The sequence below is a fragment of the Bidens hawaiensis genome, unplaced genomic scaffold (assembly GCF_021521415.1).
Source record: "Bidens hawaiensis isolate Kalapana, Puna unplaced genomic scaffold, B.hawaiensis_p1.1 tig00043714_1, whole genome shotgun sequence".
In the NCBI taxonomy this organism is placed as follows: Eukaryota; Viridiplantae; Streptophyta; class Magnoliopsida; order Asterales; family Asteraceae; genus Bidens; species Bidens hawaiensis.
Genome location: NW_027505860.1, coordinates 1 through 20,901, shown reverse-complemented (window position 1 = coordinate 20,901; position 20,901 = coordinate 1). Strand labels below are relative to the sequence as shown.

Here is a 20,901-nt window from a genome sequence, read left to right as displayed (position 1 = left end):
AAGTAGTTGTTCACACATGTAACGTATCATCAATGTGTTTGTTGAGTCACACACAATTCACAAACGAAACATGAAATGTATCTTATGCATAGGTATTATGTGCCGAGTCTAGAGACTCAATAATAGTTCCAACACTTAGAAAATCTCATTCTTGTTTTAGAACGCTAGTGAGGATTTTCTGTGACGCGCATCTCTTGGTTGACTTGTTTTTGAATTCTTCGCAAACAGTGAGTTTCACGTTTCGCCTTTTACTCTTTTAAACGCTTTTACTTGGGGGAGAATACATACTCCGAAACGCTTTAGATTTTGTTATTAGATTATATATCACTTGTAAAGGCTAAGTGGCAAACGAAACAACTAAAGTCCTTCATAACATCGAACCGTTTAATATTGGATAATAGCGAGTCACTGTTGAGTAGTACTACTGGGTTTGACAAACCCCACCCAACGCTAAACTCGACTGGAGGTCGAGCGGATGTAATCTTGGCTAACACATTTTCCATGGTCTGGATAGACATAGTGGCAAGGCAATTGATAAACAGTCAGCTTCGGTGTCGAACACTTAGTAATACTTGTTTTATAGGCTAGCTACCTATAGATATATAATTGATTTAACATTATCTGGTAACGCAAAACGCAAACGCAAAACGTAAACGCAAACGCAAACGCTTTATTTATATAAACTTGTGAACTCACCAACCCCGTGTTGACACTTTTAGTATGTTATTCTCAGGTAGCCGAGGCGGGCGCGCGGTATAGGATCATGCATTACCTTGAACTCTATCGTTTTTGCAAACTTGTTTTTAAACTGTTATCAATTGGGTTTTAAGTCGTCCTGCGTGACGCAACACTTGGTTTATGATTTTACGCTTCCGCACTTATTTACACTTAAATGTTTCGTGGTTTGAAAACTTTACTTATGATGTTTGATTATAACTAATGATTCCGATCCTGTTAGTTCACACCATCTGACGGTAAAACTCCGTTAGTGGATTTTGAGGGTGTGACACTGACCCGAAAAACCTGAAACCCGAAAAACGAACTTGAAGAACACCCCTAGGATGGACACCCACTATCCTAACAAAATATTTTAAGTAAATTATAATAAACTAGTTTTTATTTTTTGTATTGCGTGAGTTGTTTTATATTATTCGTTTATGATATTTATATGTATATTATTTTGGATTTCAATTTTATTTATTGTAAAAAAGTTAATAATATACTTAGGGTTGGATGATAAAATAGTTTCACAAATAAAAACGATGTTATAACCCGATTTCAAAGCTATCTTGGTTTGGTGAGACCCAAGACCCGCTTATTTTTTTATTATAAATTTGTTTCTTAATTATAAATAATATCTTTTAAAAAAACCATATACTAATTTTTGGTATATACCTATTTTATAGGATTTTCACATTAAATATTTGAGGAGATTAATTATTAATTTAGCGAGATGTTATAACACGTTTAAGGACTATTTGGGTTTGGTAAAACCTATACCTGTGACTTCGGGTTAAATGCATTAGAAACCTAAATTTACAAATAAAACAATCTGGTGGCTTGGAGAATGCAGTGAGCAACAAGAAAACTTTTATATATTTCGTTTATATATATTTAAGATTAACATAAGATATAAGATAAGATATTATTAAACAATACATTACTTATTCCCTAATTATTGAGACCAACATGTACGTATATATCCCAAGTGTACAACTTGACATTCACCATGCTCGATATCTTACCATATAAACTCCACACACTATGGATCCAAATCCTTAAAACACCCTATTACTAGCTCAACCCATCTCTCTCTCTCTCAAGAATCTAGAGAGAGACAATTACAATGGGGAATAAAACCGTTTTAGCCCTTTTAATCACTCTCTACCTTTCAACCTTTGTTTATGAAACCCACGCCAACAAACAACTTCATGCTCTGGTTCGACTCTACAAGGCGAAGATATCGAAAGATCCAACCGTAAACACGAGCCATTTCGAGCCACCTAAAAGATTACATAAGCCGAATGTTGTTCTTCCTCAAAATGGCAGAAAAGTGAATGATAAAATCGACAAACTTCCCGGCCAACCGTATGTTAAGTTCGACCAGTATGGTGGCTATGTCACCGTAAACGAATCCGCTGGCCGAGCATTTTATTATTACTTTGTTGAAGCTGAGAAGTCTAAGGAGTCTTTGCCTCTTCTTCTGTGGCTAAATGGAGGTAATTCTGTTTTAAGATTATTTGTTTTAATTTGAATATGAATAATATATATTTAGAGTGCTAGAAATGTTATGTTAATTATAAGTTTATTTATTTATATATTTTAATATTAAAAACAACCAAAAGTGTAGAAGCTTTTCAAGAAGTCTTGAAAGCATAAAATACGGCAGCATGTGATATGATATCATATTCCCTATCTAGCGGAGGTGTCAAGGTTGGACACAAGTGTACTCTGAATTTACTGTATATTTTCACTAAATAAAAATAAACAATTATACAATAACTCATTCATCAGAAATACAGTAAACCGATAGCAAAAGACGATCCTATATGTTTGCAATTGTGAAAAACACTGAGTGCGTGTTCGTTTCACAGAATTCGTAGAAATTCAAAAGAATTGAAATTAAAATCCCATGACATGCGTGTTCGTTTCGTTGGAATTAGAATCTTAATTACATTTTAGTGTGTTCGGTTCAAAGAATTGGAATTGGAATTCAATTCCTTCAAATTCCTTTAAATAAAGTGATTTCAAATCCTTCCAAAATATGAAGGAATTCAAGGAAATTCATTGGAATCTTATCTCGAGTTTTTTTTTTAACGAGGACTATGAATAAAACATTTGAGCTTTTTTAGTTTTTTTGTTTTTAATTTATATTTTAAGTTATGAATATTTTATTATTATTTTTAAATATTTTTTTGAGGGGTTTTTGATTTTAATAGAAAACCCATAAAAAATTCAATAATAATAATAATAATAATAAAATCATAACGCAAAATATAAATAAAAAATAAAACATCTAAAAAAACTAAAATGTTTTCGCCGTTATTATTGTAAAAAAAACACCATTTCTTTGATTCTTATTCATTTGTCAAACGAACACATTAAGAATGTATATGGATTTCAATTCCCTTTAATTCCAATTCCTATTGGAATGTTCAGATTCAAAATCCAATTCATTCAAATTCCAATCCTATGTGAATTCCAATTTCATTTCATGAAACGAACGCACCCCGAGTAGTCCAAGCCCACAATCTCCTGCTATGAAAAAACCAGTCACACTAAGCCCATTGTGATAAAACCCGGTTGAGATTGGAGTCATGAAACCTCACAGTCTTCAGCACAAATTTTCACCTCCCCTTGTATACTAGTTGAATTAAAGCTCGTTCACATTTACCTGGCAAGTATGATTATAAATTAGAATACTAAAATAGTTTTTTTAACCTGGTTTTTAATCTTCAGTATTTAGAAAGACAAAACATTAACAAACATTTTGATACCATTAGATCAAAGGATCTTTAATATTAAAAAAAATGATATCGAATAATTTATGCATTTTAAAAGTTTAATGGACTTGAAACATTTTTAAGCACCATAATTTTAGTGAAACTTTCAATTCCGAAGCCATCTTCAAGAAGACGATGAGCAAGACAAGACAACTACAAAGTTTATATAAATTTACTCAACCAACATATTTATTTATACAATAAACAAATAATTGGCTGTATGGACAATCATACAACATTACACTTCAATCATACAAGGTAAACATGTGATAGAGGAATATAATAATTTCTAGCTTTGAATGCATGATATACACATATATATTGAGAGAGAGAAAATGGATGAGGATAAATGTTTCAACTTATACTCCATGTTTAACATCTTATTTTCTATTTTTTCGATATTTTTTTAAAATGATTTTTGGATTATTTATAAGATTACCAATTACCTGCCTACCCGATAGGAAACTTGACAGAAAATTTAAGATTATCCCACTTTGGTGAGATGCCTTTGGGTGAGAGGTCCAGGGTTCGATTCCTGGCAATGGTGGTTTAATGTAAATAATAGGAGGAAAGCATTAACATTCAAAAAAAAAAAAATCACTTAGCATTTTTAATTCTGCTTTTAAATGGCTAGCTAGCTAATAAATATACAAAGAGTGTTCTAGCGGATATACTTTAAATTATTTATAATATATATATATATGTATTTTTAACAGATTTATATAATTTTTTAAACTCAAAACTAAATATCATGTTTTTCTTTCTTACCCCCCCCCCCCTGTTTTTTTTTTCAATTATTTTTACTATAGTTTAATAATTCTAAACTTATGTTTTACCTAGGTTTGATTTGAATCTGAAACCTCTTTAAAATGCATATGTTGTCTCTACTAGACTAGAGTAGCCTCACGTTTGGTAAAAACATAAAATAAAATAATTGTTTCAATATGTAAAATTTTTTTACAAAATTTCAACTCATATATTTTATATATAAATTCCATTGCAAGGTGGTTTTTAACAACTCTAACCTACTTCTATTACCATCTACATTTTCACGTTATAGGATTTGAACTCTCAAGATATATTTTGGTGTATGGTTTAAACTCTCAACTTCTAAGATAGATGTCTTACCACCGGGTGATTCATACTTTGGTGGGATGGTAACTAGTTAGATGTCTTAAGGTATAAATAAGATGTCAATAAATCAATTATTGTGAAGTGTAATATTTAGCAGGTCAAAGAAAAAAAAAGTCTCATCACCATAATATTTAGCGTTGTAATTTGTATGTAGTAAATTTTGAGACAATAATATTTATCAGTTATAGACTTTTTTGTGCTTTATATTTGACATCAAGGCACTGATTGAAGATATGTTTGGATATTAGTACACGGAAGTAGTTGTATGATATATATATATATATATAGGTTTTTCCTTGTAACAACCAACCATCGCCATCCCTCATATATCTTTTACATGATTATGTCTTCTCCTTATCTTTTTATTTATACAGATATATATAGATATTATTAATTCTACTATTGTTGTTAAGATTATTAAAATTTCTTTTTATAAGGTTTGAATTTTTAAACGTGAGCTAAATTAACGAACACGCAAGTTATGTTTGGATTCATATATCATGTCCGGCCCGGCAACACGTGACGTGTTCAAAAACACCTTCTACTTTTTATAATTATCATTGTGAGAGGGGGGGGGGGAGTTCTAGGATATGTATACATATGCAATTATGCATGTAAGTCCATACTTAAGGAAATAAGATCCATAAGCTCACAATGAAAATCTTCTACATGTATATTCATTGAACACCCTTTAGTCTAGTCTCTAGTGATACTAAGATGTTTAATAAAAAATTATAGATTTTAAAATAACTTGTGGAAAAAAGTCAAATAAATATAAAAAATAAAAATCTTAAAACTAAACTACGCAACCATTTGCAATACGTTACTGGCATATGCATAATCATATAATTAAAAGTCTTGCAAACTCAGCATATTTACATTTTATAAGACCACTAGACAACATGTGTGTTCAACATCAAAACTATTGTATTGGAATGGTCGGTATCCAAAGGTTATATACATATATAAAAACCATAATAATAATCTCAAGAAGAGAGAGAGAGAGAGAGAGAGAGAGAGAGAAGGCCACGTCTCTAAAATCATATCAGACATGAAAATTATGCTAAAAACATATAATCTAAAGAACAGAAACTCAGAAAGTATTATATTTCTGAATTTGTATTTCAGTGTAATATTTAATCCAATTTATTTTTTATAAATGGAATTTAATTAACTGATTAAAAACTATTAAGAATTATTAAAAGGAATCTTTTGATGGTGCTTGTGATCGTGTTTTATTGATGACCATGCATAATAATACAAGCAAACTGTCGTAAATAAATGAACCCACACAATACTTGTCTCTACACATCTCTCCATTTTATTATTAATATTTATTATATTATAAAGTATTATTTTTTCTAAGATTCGTTTACAAAATTAAGTTATTTAGACCAAAAATATTTGCACATAAAACATACAGTTTTGGATTGTGAAATTGATATAAATAAATAAATAATTATGAAACAACGCTTTTAGGTTCTTACTGTACCCTTTTAATGATTTAATTATGGGTAAATAGTACAGTAATTATTAAAAGTGGATAGTTAACCTTTTGGGCTAGCCCAATTAATTATGACAATGAAGAAAAGAACTAGGCTTTCTCCAGGGAGGTCGTCAGTTCAAATCCGAGTAGCACGGGGGTTTTATCTTGTCTGCATAATGTCAGAGGGTTTTGGCTCTTGTGATGGTGTAACTGGTGTTAAGTGGCATAAGGGGGAGAAGGTTTCTCTTAGGATGTGGGGAGGACCAGCCAGGAACCAAGGGTGATGCCCTTTAAGAGAAACTATTTTGGGGTTCTAAACCGGTGTTGCCCGCAAGCTGACTTGCGACCACCCAGCCATATCAAAGATAATCGCCGTTAAAAAAGTGGATAGTTGTTTTAGTAAACATTACATGATATTTTATGTTATCAATCTTTAGTATGAAGTTCGAAACCTGATTCAAGTAGATTTTTCATAGTATTGGGTTTCCTCATTGATAATGTTCATAGGTGACTCAAAATCAGTATAAACGATTGACCGTTCGTCTATAAAAGCTTAATCGGGTATTCAGAATAGCTACAAACTGCTAGAAAAATAAACTAAATAGTAAGAATAAATTAAGAAGGAATGAGAATGTTGGAGAACGAAAATTATGAGTATATATATACACGCACAAATAATAAACGGTTGACGTTCAACGTTTCATGACACTATGCTACAAATATTAGATAACAACTTTTATTAGGTATTATAAAAATCTTATTAAAATATGTATGTTGATTTAACTCACGGTTATTTCACCTTATAATCCAACTTTCTTTTCTGTTTCATAAACCTGATTACCACTACGTACACACAAACGTTCATTTATTTTTTTCTTTTTTCAAATTAATTTTGTGTTGAATATCGTATCCATAGACAAAATATATTGTTAGTCAGTCATGAATGCAGTTCTATAATTACATTATATATGAAAAAGGTTTTATGTTTATGAACTAGCTTCTCAAAGAAACATGTGGTCCCATTACATTCAAATTTTCATTTAGGAAATGTAAATAAGTTTATAAAATGAAAAGATGCATGGATTAACATCATAACTAACTTATAATATACCATTTTGTTGTTAGTTCTATTACTCACTTTGTACTGATGCAAAATTCATAATTTAGGTTAAATTTTAACATATATTAAGCTTAATAATTATAAAAAAAAACTGTAATGGTTTATAAGAAATACAACATGAATAAATAGTAACAGCTCATGTTTTTAAAAGCAATTTGATGGCATGATGGAATGATAGTCACATGTGCAAATCATATGCTTGTGACTCTTGCACATTTGCATGTTACGTGTGTTGTAAAATATATTGATAATATTCGTTGGCAAAGTGTCACACATTACATGCACATGCATACATATATACAGTCAATACATAAATTATAACAATCTTTTTACAATAAATAACGTTGACAGATATTTGTTTACATGCTTTATACCAACTAATTTTTGGTTACTTTTTTTTAAAAGCATATACGAATCACCTTTTAGTTATTATTAATCATACTAGTTCATAAATAATATTAGGTATATAGGATATGATATAAAGTCAATTTTAATGTGTATTTAGGGCCAGGCTGTTCATCGCTCGCTTATGGAGCAATGCAGGAGCTCGGACCATTCCGAGTCAATAGTGATGGGAAAACTCTTTACCGAAACAAATTTTCTTGGAATCATGGTAATAATAAAATTTTCTTTGTTCGTTAGTACACATAAAGTTTGGTTACACATGCTTACATTGTTGTTAAATTTGGTAAAATTTCAGCGGCAAACGTTTTGTTTCTAGAGTCGCCAGTTGGAGTAGGGTTTTCATATTCTAACAGATCCTCAGACTACAAAAATGGGGGAGACAAATCGACGGCTGCGGATAACTATGTGTTCTTGTTGAATTGGCTAGAGCGATTTCCAGAGTATAAAGGACGGGATTTTTATTTGGCAGGAGAGAGCTATGCTGGACATTATGTACCTCAGCTCGCGCAAACCATCATCTACCACAACTTGATAGCTAACAAAACCCTAATCAATCTCAAAGGGATCCTTGTAAGTGTTATGATTCCACATTGGTTCTCTTATTTTCACACACACAACATTAAGACTATCTTGCCATCTCCACTTTGGTGGGATGGTAAAGGCTTTGGCCTTTGGGTGAGAGGTCCAGGGTTTGATCCCTGGCAATGGCGGTTTAATGTAAATAGTAGGAGGAAAGCATTAACATTCAAAAAAAAAAAAAAAAAATTAAGACTATCTTGATCTTTTTGGCCTTTCAACAATTAAGTACAGCCACTAAATTGGAGGTAGACAAGAAGTGTATCATTGGTGTACCTAGAGTGTTAACACCCCACATACTATTTGGTTCAAAACCACTATTTTAGCCTTTTAGGGTAGGACCACAGTGCATGTTATGTGGTCATATGCTCTTATTCTTAGATTGCTAAAAGACTTTATATAGGAAACAAAGAACATGTCCATATTGCCAGAAAGCTAAATCCCATCATTTCCTTATGGACTTATTAATAATTCTTTTGTATATAATTGTGTTTTCAAGGTTTGAAACTTATATGATCGAACTCATAGGTGTAACTTAGTACAATGTAATCTGTTTAATTATATATGTTTGTTAACTATATAATATAATAACACCAAATAAATAACGGTAGCTAAAACTTTATTAAGTTGGATCCGTCGCTATATTGTTCCATTTTTAATTTACGCGACTTATGCAGATTGGGAACGCAGTAATTAATGACGAGACTGATACAATGGGGATGTATGACTACTTTGGTTCACACGCGTTAATCTCAGATGAAACTGCTTTTACAATCCGTAAATATTGTAACTTTTCACCAGAGGCAGTAACGCAATCAGATTCGTGCATTGACGCCACAAATGATGCCGATTCTAACATTGAAGCTATTGACATCTACAACATCTATGCCCCATTATGCTTTGATGGCAATCTTACTACCAAACCTAAGAAGACATCGGTATGGTCTTACTTCTTGCACCATTACACAAACACACAAACATATCAACATTTGTGACTGAAAAGTTGCCACCAAAAAAGGGTTGTAAAGTTGCGACGAAATTAGAGTGGTTGCAAACTAGTGACCGCCGCCTACTTGGTCGTTTCTCACCAAACGGTGGCAGTAAACCAGTTGCTAGATTTGCGACGACATTGGTAGCTAATACCGTCACAAGTAACTGTTAGTTGCAAAACGATTGCCAACGAATTTACACACCATTGTTTTTGCATCCACAGTTTCAGGTGTAACTAGGGGTATGCATAAAACCAAAATAACTTATTCCAAATCGAAATAACTTAACTCAATTAAACATCGAAAGTTTTTTTTTCCTACACACCAATATGATTGGTCGGTTTTGGTTTTGTACAAACCAAAAGCCGAACTTAACCAATTAAAATAAACCATACTGAAAAGTCAATTAAAAGTAATTCATAAGAACTATTAAATGGTTTAACATAAAATTTAAATCCAAATGTATAATAATCGATTAACTCTAAACCAAAATACAAAAAACATGTGTCCAAAGTTTTAAACTGAAATTCTTATACTTATATTGTGTCATTTTTCTTGGGCCCAAACTTTTCAAGCCCAATACGAAAATTCTTAAAATAAACATATAGAATTGTCTTATGGTGTGGTTATAATGTTATATATGTTTGGTGCATACAGTGGCAGAATATCGATCCTTGTAGCGATTACTACACCTATGCTTATATGAACCGCCAAGATGTTCAAAAGGCTCTCCATGCCAATGTAACCAAGCTCCACTATGACTGGGAACCATGCAGGTTTGTGTGCAAAATTTTGTCACCAAATGGTCACTATATCTAATATCTTTTAACCTATATGTCAAAATCATGCAGTGAAGTCCTTAAAGGCTGGCTAGACAGCTCCTCGACAGTTATTCCACTCCTCAAGGAATTCATGAAATACAAGCTTCGTGTTTGGATATTCAGGTAAATACACGACGAAATTATATTCGTTTTGCCACGTACTTGTCGCTAACTTGTCGTTGCATTGAATATATTTTATTTATTTATTTATTGCAGCGGAGACACCGACGGAAGAGTACCAATCACCTCAACCAAGTATTCAATTGATTCCATGAAACTTCCTGTAAAAACTAAATGGCATCCCTGGTTTCATCAAGGAGAGGTAAAACACTTGTGTTTATACGTTGTAAACTCGAAGGTAGCCAATAAGTTATAAATGTAGTTAATAACATTGAGTTAAAATGACAGGCTGTGGGCTTTGCACAAGTTTATAAAGGCGATCTAACATTAGCGACGGTTCGAGGTGCCGGCCACCAGGTGCCAAGTTACCAACCAAAGAGAGCTCTTGCACTTGTTAGTCATTTTCTGTCAGGAAAGCCACTAATGGATTCTTCAAGACGTTGATTTGATTATATACACTATTCTTTTAGAAATATGCAGATTTATTGTTTCTTAAAGTTGTAATTAGGCCAATTTGATTATTATTGATCATTAATTGGTGATATAAAGTGAGCAATTTGTTGAAATACACACCTAATATCATTATGTTTAGAAGTTTTGCATTGGATCAATTGTCTTGTATTGTTGTTAATGTTTCGTTTATAATGTTAGTCAGGGTCCCTAAGAATGCATGTGTCTTCATAGGCCTTGTGAGAGAAAAAAATGGGCCCTAATACAAACTCTATCTCACATACACACATATAATAAATAATAGAACATACATTTTTGTTAAAATCTCAAATAATCAAATATATTTTATAAAGGATAAACCTAATCAAATAATTATAAATTTCAAGATATAATTTCAAAACAATAGCTCGTAATCAAAATTTGCTTCAATTTCAAATGATCAAAACTCAGTATGAGAAAACGCCCCGGTTTTAATATCAAATAATAAACATATTTACTTTAAACTGAACCTTTTGTTTTTTTTTGGTTTGGGAAGCTGAATAGAGACAATTACAAATTAAAAAAATAAATAAAGAGCATATATATAGGGGAATGTTAACGTACAGATGAAATTAACGTGCTAAACGTGAGAATCAAGTAAAGTAATTATATATACAAGTAGAGTAATTATGCAATTATATTATAGAGTAATTATCATAGAGTAATTACATAATTACTCTATATGTATATGTAATTACTCTACTTGATTATCACGTCTAACACGATAATTTCATTTGTATTTTATCCAAAGCATATATATATATATATATATATATATATATATATATATATATATATATATATATATATATATATATATAAATGCATAAAGCATAAACATGTAAAAATAATATTTAGAAAAACCTCCTTAATGTCATCCAAATAGTTAAACAAGATGCAAAAGTGTCCATATTTCAATGTGAGAGATAAATACCTCCATAAAACGATAACATAATGTTGATTTATGAAAAAGAAAAAAATAGAGAGGATAAACAAACAAGCCAGGGGCGCATTTCATCGAACCCTAAAGAAGTTGATATATGTTCGTTCAATGTCATATACTCTTATATGTTTAATTTGTTTGGGCCTGCTATTTTAGATTTGGGCCAGGCCTAAACCAATGCTGGTTAAATGCTGGACTGTTGGACCTCATGACTGGCTGGGCTGCTGCTGATTAAAATAATTATAGGCCCTTTCTGGATTTGAGACCTATGCGGCTACACAGCCTGCACAGGTCCAAAACCTGCCTAGATGTTAGTACATAATAAGTATTGGTTAGACTTTGGTGAAAAGTTGAGAAATTATTAGAGGCTAACGGACATGACCAGGTGTCTTTAACTATTTTTAAAAATAATGCCTTCAACATCCAAAACCTTGCTCGAAACGTAGTTTCATCATATTTCGAGTGATTTCCGAAATAATCTTTCATTAGAAACTCTAGAGCTTTTTTCAGGGTCACGTGGCACACACGCACACAAACGCACACATATAAATATAAATTGATGTTGACGTGTTTCCAACTTTGGCGACATTATTCACAAGAAACTCGTGACGATTAGAGACGTCCTCGGTAAAACTGAAGTCGAATTCATCCAATAATCAGGTGAAAGAATTATGTTATTATCCAATTTGTCGTGCGAAGTTTAAAAGAAAACTTGTTTGTAGAGCAGAAGAAATGGAAATACGGAAATGATACTTTTAATGTAAAAAAATAACATAGATGAATTTATTTAATTAGGTTACACCAACAATAACCATACCCAGTATAATGTCACTCATAACAAAGTTATTAGTAGGGTATGAGAATGTGTGATATGCAGGCAAAACATGCCTATATCCCAAAAAATAGAGAGGTAGCTCCTAGCGAGACACTCGGCTCAAAATACCACTTGCATACATAGCATAATACCAAAAAAAATAGAGTTAAGTGCCATTTTAGTACCCGTAGTTTGTCTAATTACGCAACTTTAGTACTTTTTTGAATTTATTGCAAATGGCTACCTGACATTTCAAAAGCTTGCAACTTTAGTACCTTTTACTAACCCCGTCTATTTTTGTTCGTTAAGTCAGAGTTACTTTAGTAATTTTATTATTTTCTTTATTTTTTTATTTAATTAAATTTCTCCCTTTCTACTTTCCTAACCAAAAAATTCCTAAACTAACCGAAAAATCAACATCATCCCCTTTCCATCATCCCCACAAAATCCTAAACCACTACCACCTGATCCTAAACTATCACCACCACTCAATCTAAAATGAAAGGCTTAAACTTAACCGTACGAACAAACACATTCTACCACACAATTTCCACCACCATAGATCTCAACAAACCCCAAACTTCCAACCTTGAACTTGCAGAAAATGAAACATAAAATTGATGTTAATCAACCGGCAATCAATCAGTTCAAATTGATGAAACGAGACAGAAAGCCTATTTGACAAAAGGTGTACGATTTCACGGTTGCCGGAACCATCAGAAGTCGCCTGCAGTCTAGTCGGCCCAAGGCTTTTTTTTAACCATAAAAGGGTCTTTAACAACCGTGAAAACTCGCCTCCAGTGTGGTCAGATTTGACCCGTTGAGCAGGTGGCATGTGATGAAAACCCAAACCCCAAACATATAAAAACCCTAACCTTGAACCCCTCAACTGCTTGACTTGAAAACCTAATCCGTCGTCCTCCGATACGTATCGATTTGGCGAATTCAGACCCTAACCATTCATACAACATCGTACAGAAGAGAGAGAGAGGGTGTGCGGTGGGTGGTGGTTGTCGGCTGGCGATGGCGGTGGATGATGGTAGGCTAGGGTTTTTGTTAGAATTGGTGAAAGGGGATCAGGAATAGAGGATGTAGATGATGATTCATATATTTTGGGAGGAATTTAATTAAAAGAAAAAAAATAAAGAAAATAATAAAATTACTAAAGTAACCCTGACTTAACGAACAAAAATAGACGATGTTAGAAAAAAATACTAAAGTTGCAAGTTTTTGAATTGTGAGGTAGCCATTTGCAATAAATTCAAAAAAGATGCTAAAGTTACGTAATTAGACAAACCACAGATACTAAAATGACACTTAACTCCAAAAAAATATATTGCTAATGATGGTTTCCAAACTGTCAAAATAGAAAACTACCACTAACATACACACAACATCATAGAACAACACACAAGCACAATATTTGACAACAATTGCAAGCAAAGTCTTTGTAAGGTGTACACTCCCTTTAAGGACTTTAACCCTAATCCTATTTTTGCACGAAGGGTTATTCACCTATCCAACTCTATCGAGTTAACAATACATCACATCACACATAATACAAGTGATAAACTAATAAGCAATTTATGCACTCGTCGCATTAAATTAACAATTAGCCCTACAGAAATCCGAGTACTACACTAACCGCTGACTAGGAACCTACGGCTCCTTACTCATCAAACACATAAGCCTATCACACGACTTCTACGCTAAACTAACTATGGTTTCCCCATGCCATCCCACACCCGTACCTGCTCAAGGTGTCTTCCGCATAATCAAATTACTTATACATGACTCCTACATATTATGCCAATAACACGTCACAACTCCTAAATGGATGATAAGAATTTAAATGGTTGTTGTATTTATTTCATTGAGAAAAATGTCAAACTAGATGATATTTTGATTATATTTCAAAAAATGGAAATTATAGAGAACAACTTTAGATATATTGTATTTTAGTCATGCATTTTTAATGAGATTTCATGTATTTTTTTTTTTTGTTATATGATATTTTGTTTGATTATCTTTTTTATATAAACCCAACCGGAACAAAAAACATTATATACTGATTTCAATACGAACGGTTGAACCAGACCAAAATAAGGTTTTAAATATTAAAAGAGCCTTTGTGATTCATAACCTTAGATTGCTTGAACCACATAAAATTTTTGAATATTAAAGCTTGTACGTTGACTTGGAAAGTTGATTTTTTTGTCTGTGGAAATTAAATAATTGAAGAGTCACTCTCTACTGATTTGTATTTTAGCATTGAATGGTTCTCAAAGGATAGGGGAATGACAATGAATCGCTAAGCAGAGCAAGAATTTCTAACACAACACGAATCTAACATGAAGTTTACGTATTTTGGATTTAACCTAAACGGGTTTGGGTCATTCGATCTGAATCTTCTAACTTTCTTAGTTAAATGGATGGGTTCGACCCGCCAAGTTTGTGATATTATCAGTTCAAGTCATTTATCTAATATTTTTGTAATAAGTATTTTGTAATAAAGTAAATTCATCGGGGTATCTTATATCAATATTCAAAATTAAAAAAGAAGTTGACATAAGATTTTATAATTAAAATGTATTTGTTTTATATAAATTTGTATATTTTTTCAAAATGTATGTTTATATATATTATGTTGGGAAAACAATGATTTAAACTTTAATCAACTTTAATATTTTGATAATGATTTTATTAAGACAATGCGACATAAAATAGTGTTAGTTTAATATTGATGTTATATGTCACATATATGTCCTTTAATATTTGATTGATTATCACTAGTCACAATTAAGAAATCACAAGGCTTAATCAAAACTATGCACACACAAGATTAAAGATTAGTGAAATATCAAGTCCAAGTCTAAAAAGGGTTAAATCAAGATTTCTACATCAACATGAATATAAGAAATCACAGGACTAGTCCATTGAAGATAAATAATGACCACATGCAATACTCATATTGGCAATGACCAATATGGAGTGAAGTGCGGTCCACCGTCGTTGGGATTGATCGTCGGGTGCCCAACTCTATCCTAGCATCTCACATGCTTGGATATAAATAGAAGGCTTATTTAAACTAAGCCTTTACCCTTTTGCTCTACAACATAAATGCACACATTTCAAGGCTACACTATTCTGTTATTCAAGTTTAATCAAGCTTCAATTATCAAGAGAAAGATCAAAGTGTAGAGCAAAAAAGAAGAGTTTTTTCAAAGCTATCATCCAACCATTTTATTTGTATCTTGAGGGGTCAACACTAGAGGTTGTTATAGTGTTCAAGTGAGGATCCATTATTTGGTTGATAATTTAAAAGTGGAACACACTATCTTGACATGGTGTTGTTTTGTATTGGGTATATCTTGATATAGAGTTAATTTGTTGTAAGAAGAAGACCCACTATCTTCAACTAGTGAGATTTGAAGATTTGTAAATACTTGGTGTGCTTGGTGAAGAAGGTAATAACTTTCTTTGAAGAGTGAGACGATTGTATTGGTGATCCATACCATTTTATGAAGACGGTTAATGAAGAAACCTCTTGATCGGGGGATAAAGGAGAGGAGTAGAGTGGATCAGTTAACATTCACTTGAACATTTATAAATCCGGTTAAGTTATCTCTAATTCTTAACTTATTTGTGTTTGATTTTTTAAATTATGAAAAGAGTTTAATAAAGTAATTAGTTCATTTAAATTATACTAAAACCAAAAAAAACTATTCACCCAATAGCGTTCTACATATTATTATTTGGAAATAAAAGTCACTCGTTTTAATTTCATATTACAAATCCGCTTCATAAATAAAAGCTAGGATTTTGGAATTCGTGTTTCGTGACGGGACTGTTAAGTCGAACAAAAAAAGATAATTAAAAAGTTAAACTATAAACTCATTGTAAGTCGACACGAAGTCAGTCTGTATCAAGTTACTACATCGAAACAGTTTAAGGCGATGTATCAAACGTTGAAACGCTGTTATAAAACCACACGACGATGGGATATTTTAAATCCTAAAATAAATTACGGTCATTGTAAAGACGAACTTTAAAAAATAGGAAAACAAAGTTTAAAAAAATCATTTAACCAACCGACAAATAAAATATGTAGAGTCGACACTTGCCCAAGTTTAATGTTTAAAAATATAATTTGTTAAATATTTTTATTAGTTTAAACAAACAGTAAAATAAATTAAAGAAATAAGAACCATCATTTTTATTTATAGAATTAAGGCTAGTGATTTAGTAGTTATAATTAATAAAATATTAAAGTATTAAATAGTAACTTTGTAAATAGAACTGAATTTTCTTTTTAATATATATATTAATGTTAATTTTTTTTTGAACGGCCAATTAAGTAACGTTGGGTATTCCGTACGCGGCCTCCATTGGCTAAAGGTAGCCTGAGCCGGTCATTAGTCCGGACGGACGGAGCTCCTAGCGGTCCACCTATTGAGGGATTTACCGAATAAAACCCGACCCCCACGCCCGCCAAACGGCACGACAACGAGAAGCCGGTAAAACCGGGTGAGATCAGGACTCGAACCCTGGCAAGCCAGGGTCATCCCTCATATCTTCCATATAAATTGGTGATAGTGAGGTTTGAACCCCTACCTCTCACTAATAAAGTAAATGCTCTACCAATTTATATTAATGTTAATTTAAAGAGGATGAAAAGATAATAACAAAATCTAGAATACTTAACTACACGCCAAGTGTAACCAATTCGATGATTAGTCAAACCATCTCACTTTTTTTCCCTATAGAGAACCATTTTTCCAATATTCGGTTGTCGGTGATTAAACTTTGTATTTTCTAGTTGACTTCGGGTCAAACTAGATAACATCAAAAGAATAAAAAGTTCATTATTAAAAACATAATAAAAATATGTTTATCGTTTATAAGAAATACATAATAAATTTTATTATAATATTCTTACAATTGTTATTAGTTTTCTCTTAAAAAAATGAAGAAAAAAACACAACTTTACTTAGTACATCTCCTAAACAAAAAAATTCTATAAGAACCATTTTTTTACATTCGATCAATAGGTAACAAGCTTAAAAGTTAAAATTGAATGGGATTAATCGGTTTATTATAGGTCTATAAAGCTATACTTGTTAATATTTTCTTTTACAAACTCATTAAAAGAGTGGCGGTAAATTGCGAGATTTTCCGACGAGATTTTTCATGGATGTCTTTTAAGTGTCCCTAAGGCTATGCGTAGTGGAGGGCTACAAATTGTGACGAATTGCGACACATGACGCACAGTCAGCAAGTGATGAGAATTTGTTTTTGAGGTGTAATGGTATATGGACTATGAACTATAAATTGGGCCCACATTATCTTTTTTTTTTATTTTCTTTTTATAATTAAACTAATCAAATCAAAATCAATTTATTTAAATAATTAAATAAAAATACATTAAAATATAAAAAAAAATAAAACAAATACATACCTAAAAAAATACATAGCTAAAAAAAAGATACATAACTAAAAACATAACGAAAAAAATACTAATATCCATAATATTCGCGCATTTTATCGACTCGTCGTCGTTGCAACAATGCGGCATCTTCGTGTGACCCGGCCGCTTTGAGGGATTCGTATTCTTTACACATTTCCCGCAACTCCATCATAGCGGCAATCTTTTCGTGTTGTTTGTTGGTTTCTCTCATGGTATCGTTGAGTTCCTCGACAAACTTTTCGTGTTTTTTGATGATTTCGGTCATGATAGCGGTGAGTTCCACGGGTTTCGGTTGGTTCAGGTTGTTTGTAGGATTCATTTTGCTAGATTTTTTGAAGAATTTGAGTATAAATTGTGCATGAAATGGAGAAAATGGTGTATGTTTTATATATATATATATATATATATATATATATTGTTTTATTTAATTAAAAAAAATTACATTTGACCGTTTGCAACGGTCACTATAATATAATAATATTATTATTCAAACCATTCCGGCGATAAAAGAACCCCGCCCCAGCTCTTTTTCGCCCAAAAATCGCCCGAGGGGGGGGGGGTGTTTGCACCCTTCGCGTCCAAAATCGTCTAAATTGTAGCCCCATTACATATGGCCTAAGTTTTTTATTGCATATAAACTCCACACACACTATATAACCACCATTACAATGGAGAATAAAACTATTTTGGCTATTTTCATCTCTGTCTTCCTTTCAACCCTCGTTTATCAAACCTTTGCCAACAAACAACTCCATGCTTTGAGTCAACTCTATAGTGCAAAGCTATCAAAAGTCTCTATTGTAAACACAAGCGATTTCGAGACACCTAATGGTTTACACAAAGCAAAAGTCGTTCTTCCTCAAAATGGCCGAAAAGCGAATGATAAAATAAGCAAACTTCCCGACCAACCGTACGTCGAGTTTAACCAGTATGGTGGCTATGTCACCGTAGATGAATCCGCGGGTCGGGCATTTTATTATTACTTTGTTGAAGCTGAGAAATCTAAGGAGTCTTTGCCTCTTCTTCTTTGGCTAAACGGAGGTAATACATTTCTAGTGATTGAGGCTTTTTGAATTTGTTTATTTTTAATTTAATGTTAAATAATGACATATAGGTGCTATAGATGATATATTCTTTTCTTTACATACTACTAAATATTTTTTATCACTATAATTGTGATATATACGAAAATCAAAAGCTAAGCGACAGAGACGTAGACACACATCGTCTCTTTTGTCTCAATGAGTCAATGATTAACTATATATTAAACGTAAGATAAACGTGTAACACGTTGAACTACTAGAAGATGTATACATTAATTGTAAAAATTTATTGCTAATAACTTATTTGTAAAAATAAAATATTTTTCAGATAATACATAATAATAAAAGTTTTACAAAAACAATAATTTATTTACTATGAAAACGAAGTTTTAATTCGCGTCCCTTAAACAAACCAAATGCTAACCTTTTTTATAGGTAGGTTACTGAACCAACATAAATCTTTATAAAAGAGCATGTTAATTAATAGTTATAATTGTTGGTAGTTTGGCAAATCAGGTATATAAACGCTCTTTCGGAAACCCATCAAGAGCAACTCATTTATCATTGATTAGTTATAGTAACTATTGATTACTCAAGTTGCTACTGATAGGCCAAGGTACTACCGATCCCGGTAGTAACTTACAACATACTGATTACCATATACTAAAAGTTTCTAATGACGGTAGTACCACTAACAATCAACTTATAATTGCTGACCCCTAGTAACTTACCATTGATGATTTGTTACTACTAATAATTATTTACCACTTGTAATTTAGTGATAATCGATTTTCATGCAAATTTAAATGAACTTACGACGACTTTCTTAAAAAGTGAGTTTTGTATATCCTTGGAAATATTATGTAGATGACATGTGTCACACGACTCATAATTAGATTTAAAGGAGACTTAATTTGGTCCTAAAGGCTAAAGCACAAACTCGCATCCCATTGTTTTCTCAAAATGAAACCCAAAAAATAAAGTATGAAAAGTCACAAATGTTATTTTTCAATATAGAAATACAACATAATTTTCATCACTTTTATTTGTCGTTTTTTTATAGCATAATATGATAATAAAACTAAAAATAAAAAATGTTTGACTTTATGGTGTTTTTTTATCATATAAAAAAGTTATTAACGTTTATAAATGATAAACGGCTATTACAAAAAAATAGCTTTCATTTTGTTTTTTACTACACATATTGATATTCATTAATAAAAAATAATCAAGAAAATGTAAGGCAGGATGGTCTCTTAGCATATATATATTTTGACAAAATCAACGTTTTATTTTTCCTCTCTTAAGTAAATCCAATTACATATAAATGAAAGTCATAAAATTATTATACTAAAATTTCAAAATTGGTTTTACAAATAAATAAATAAATAGAAACCTGTTAAGTAAATATATCAGTTAGGTCGTTAGGATAAGTATATTATACCAGTTAAAATCTGATAAATTCCCTAACGATTACGATAATATATGTAAACCACAAGTTTTGAACTCAAAATTCTTTACAAACGACCTTTACTATATTATTTTCTTGAACTTTTGTGTACTAACGTGTCACCTACGAGTATAAACCTTACGATAATAAAATATAATTCTTTTAATATTACCTTAACTTGTAATGTATTTTGTTAGTCTGCGATTTTAAACAATATAATAATTATTGTGACTCTGCTGTTTATATTCTTCGCTGTACACGTTCACGCCACCATGCATGTTACCGTCAATTTTGTTTTTGTTTTTTTTTTTCTTTTATCTAAAAATCCACTTTTTTAATTGATATTCGTTTCGACCTAAAATATTTTTACACGATCATTTTTAAAGGAATGAACCTCTGCTGTATATTTTATACGAAGGGAATCAAACGAGAAGAGGTTTTAGCGGGAGAGTAGAAAGGAGAGAAAAATAATTATTCGTCTTTCACATTTAGAAAATTTTAAAATACAAAAGAAATGATTAAATTGTTATGTTTATTCAAC

The 20,901-nt window shown here is 31.6% G+C and overlaps 1 protein-coding gene and 1 pseudogene across 1 annotated transcript; both read left to right on the top strand.

Moving 5' to 3' along the window:
- Positions 1-1,651: 1,651 nt before the first annotated feature.
- On the top strand, positions 1,652-10,866 carry LOC143615661 (serine carboxypeptidase-like 40). The gene is made up of 8 exons (XM_077088735.1): positions 1,652-2,219; positions 7,749-7,856; positions 7,944-8,218; positions 8,902-9,162; positions 9,871-9,989; positions 10,065-10,157; positions 10,251-10,356; positions 10,443-10,866. The coding sequence occupies exons 1-8, from the start codon at positions 1,847-1,849 to the stop codon at positions 10,596-10,598; spliced, it is 1,491 nt and encodes a 496-aa protein (XP_076944850.1). The 5' UTR covers positions 1,652-1,846; the 3' UTR covers positions 10,599-10,866.
- A 7,669-nt stretch (positions 10,867-18,535) lies between these two features.
- Positions 18,536-18,908, top strand: LOC143615659 (serine carboxypeptidase-like 40 pseudogene; annotated as a pseudogene).
- The last annotated feature ends 1,993 nt before the right edge of the window (positions 18,909-20,901 follow it).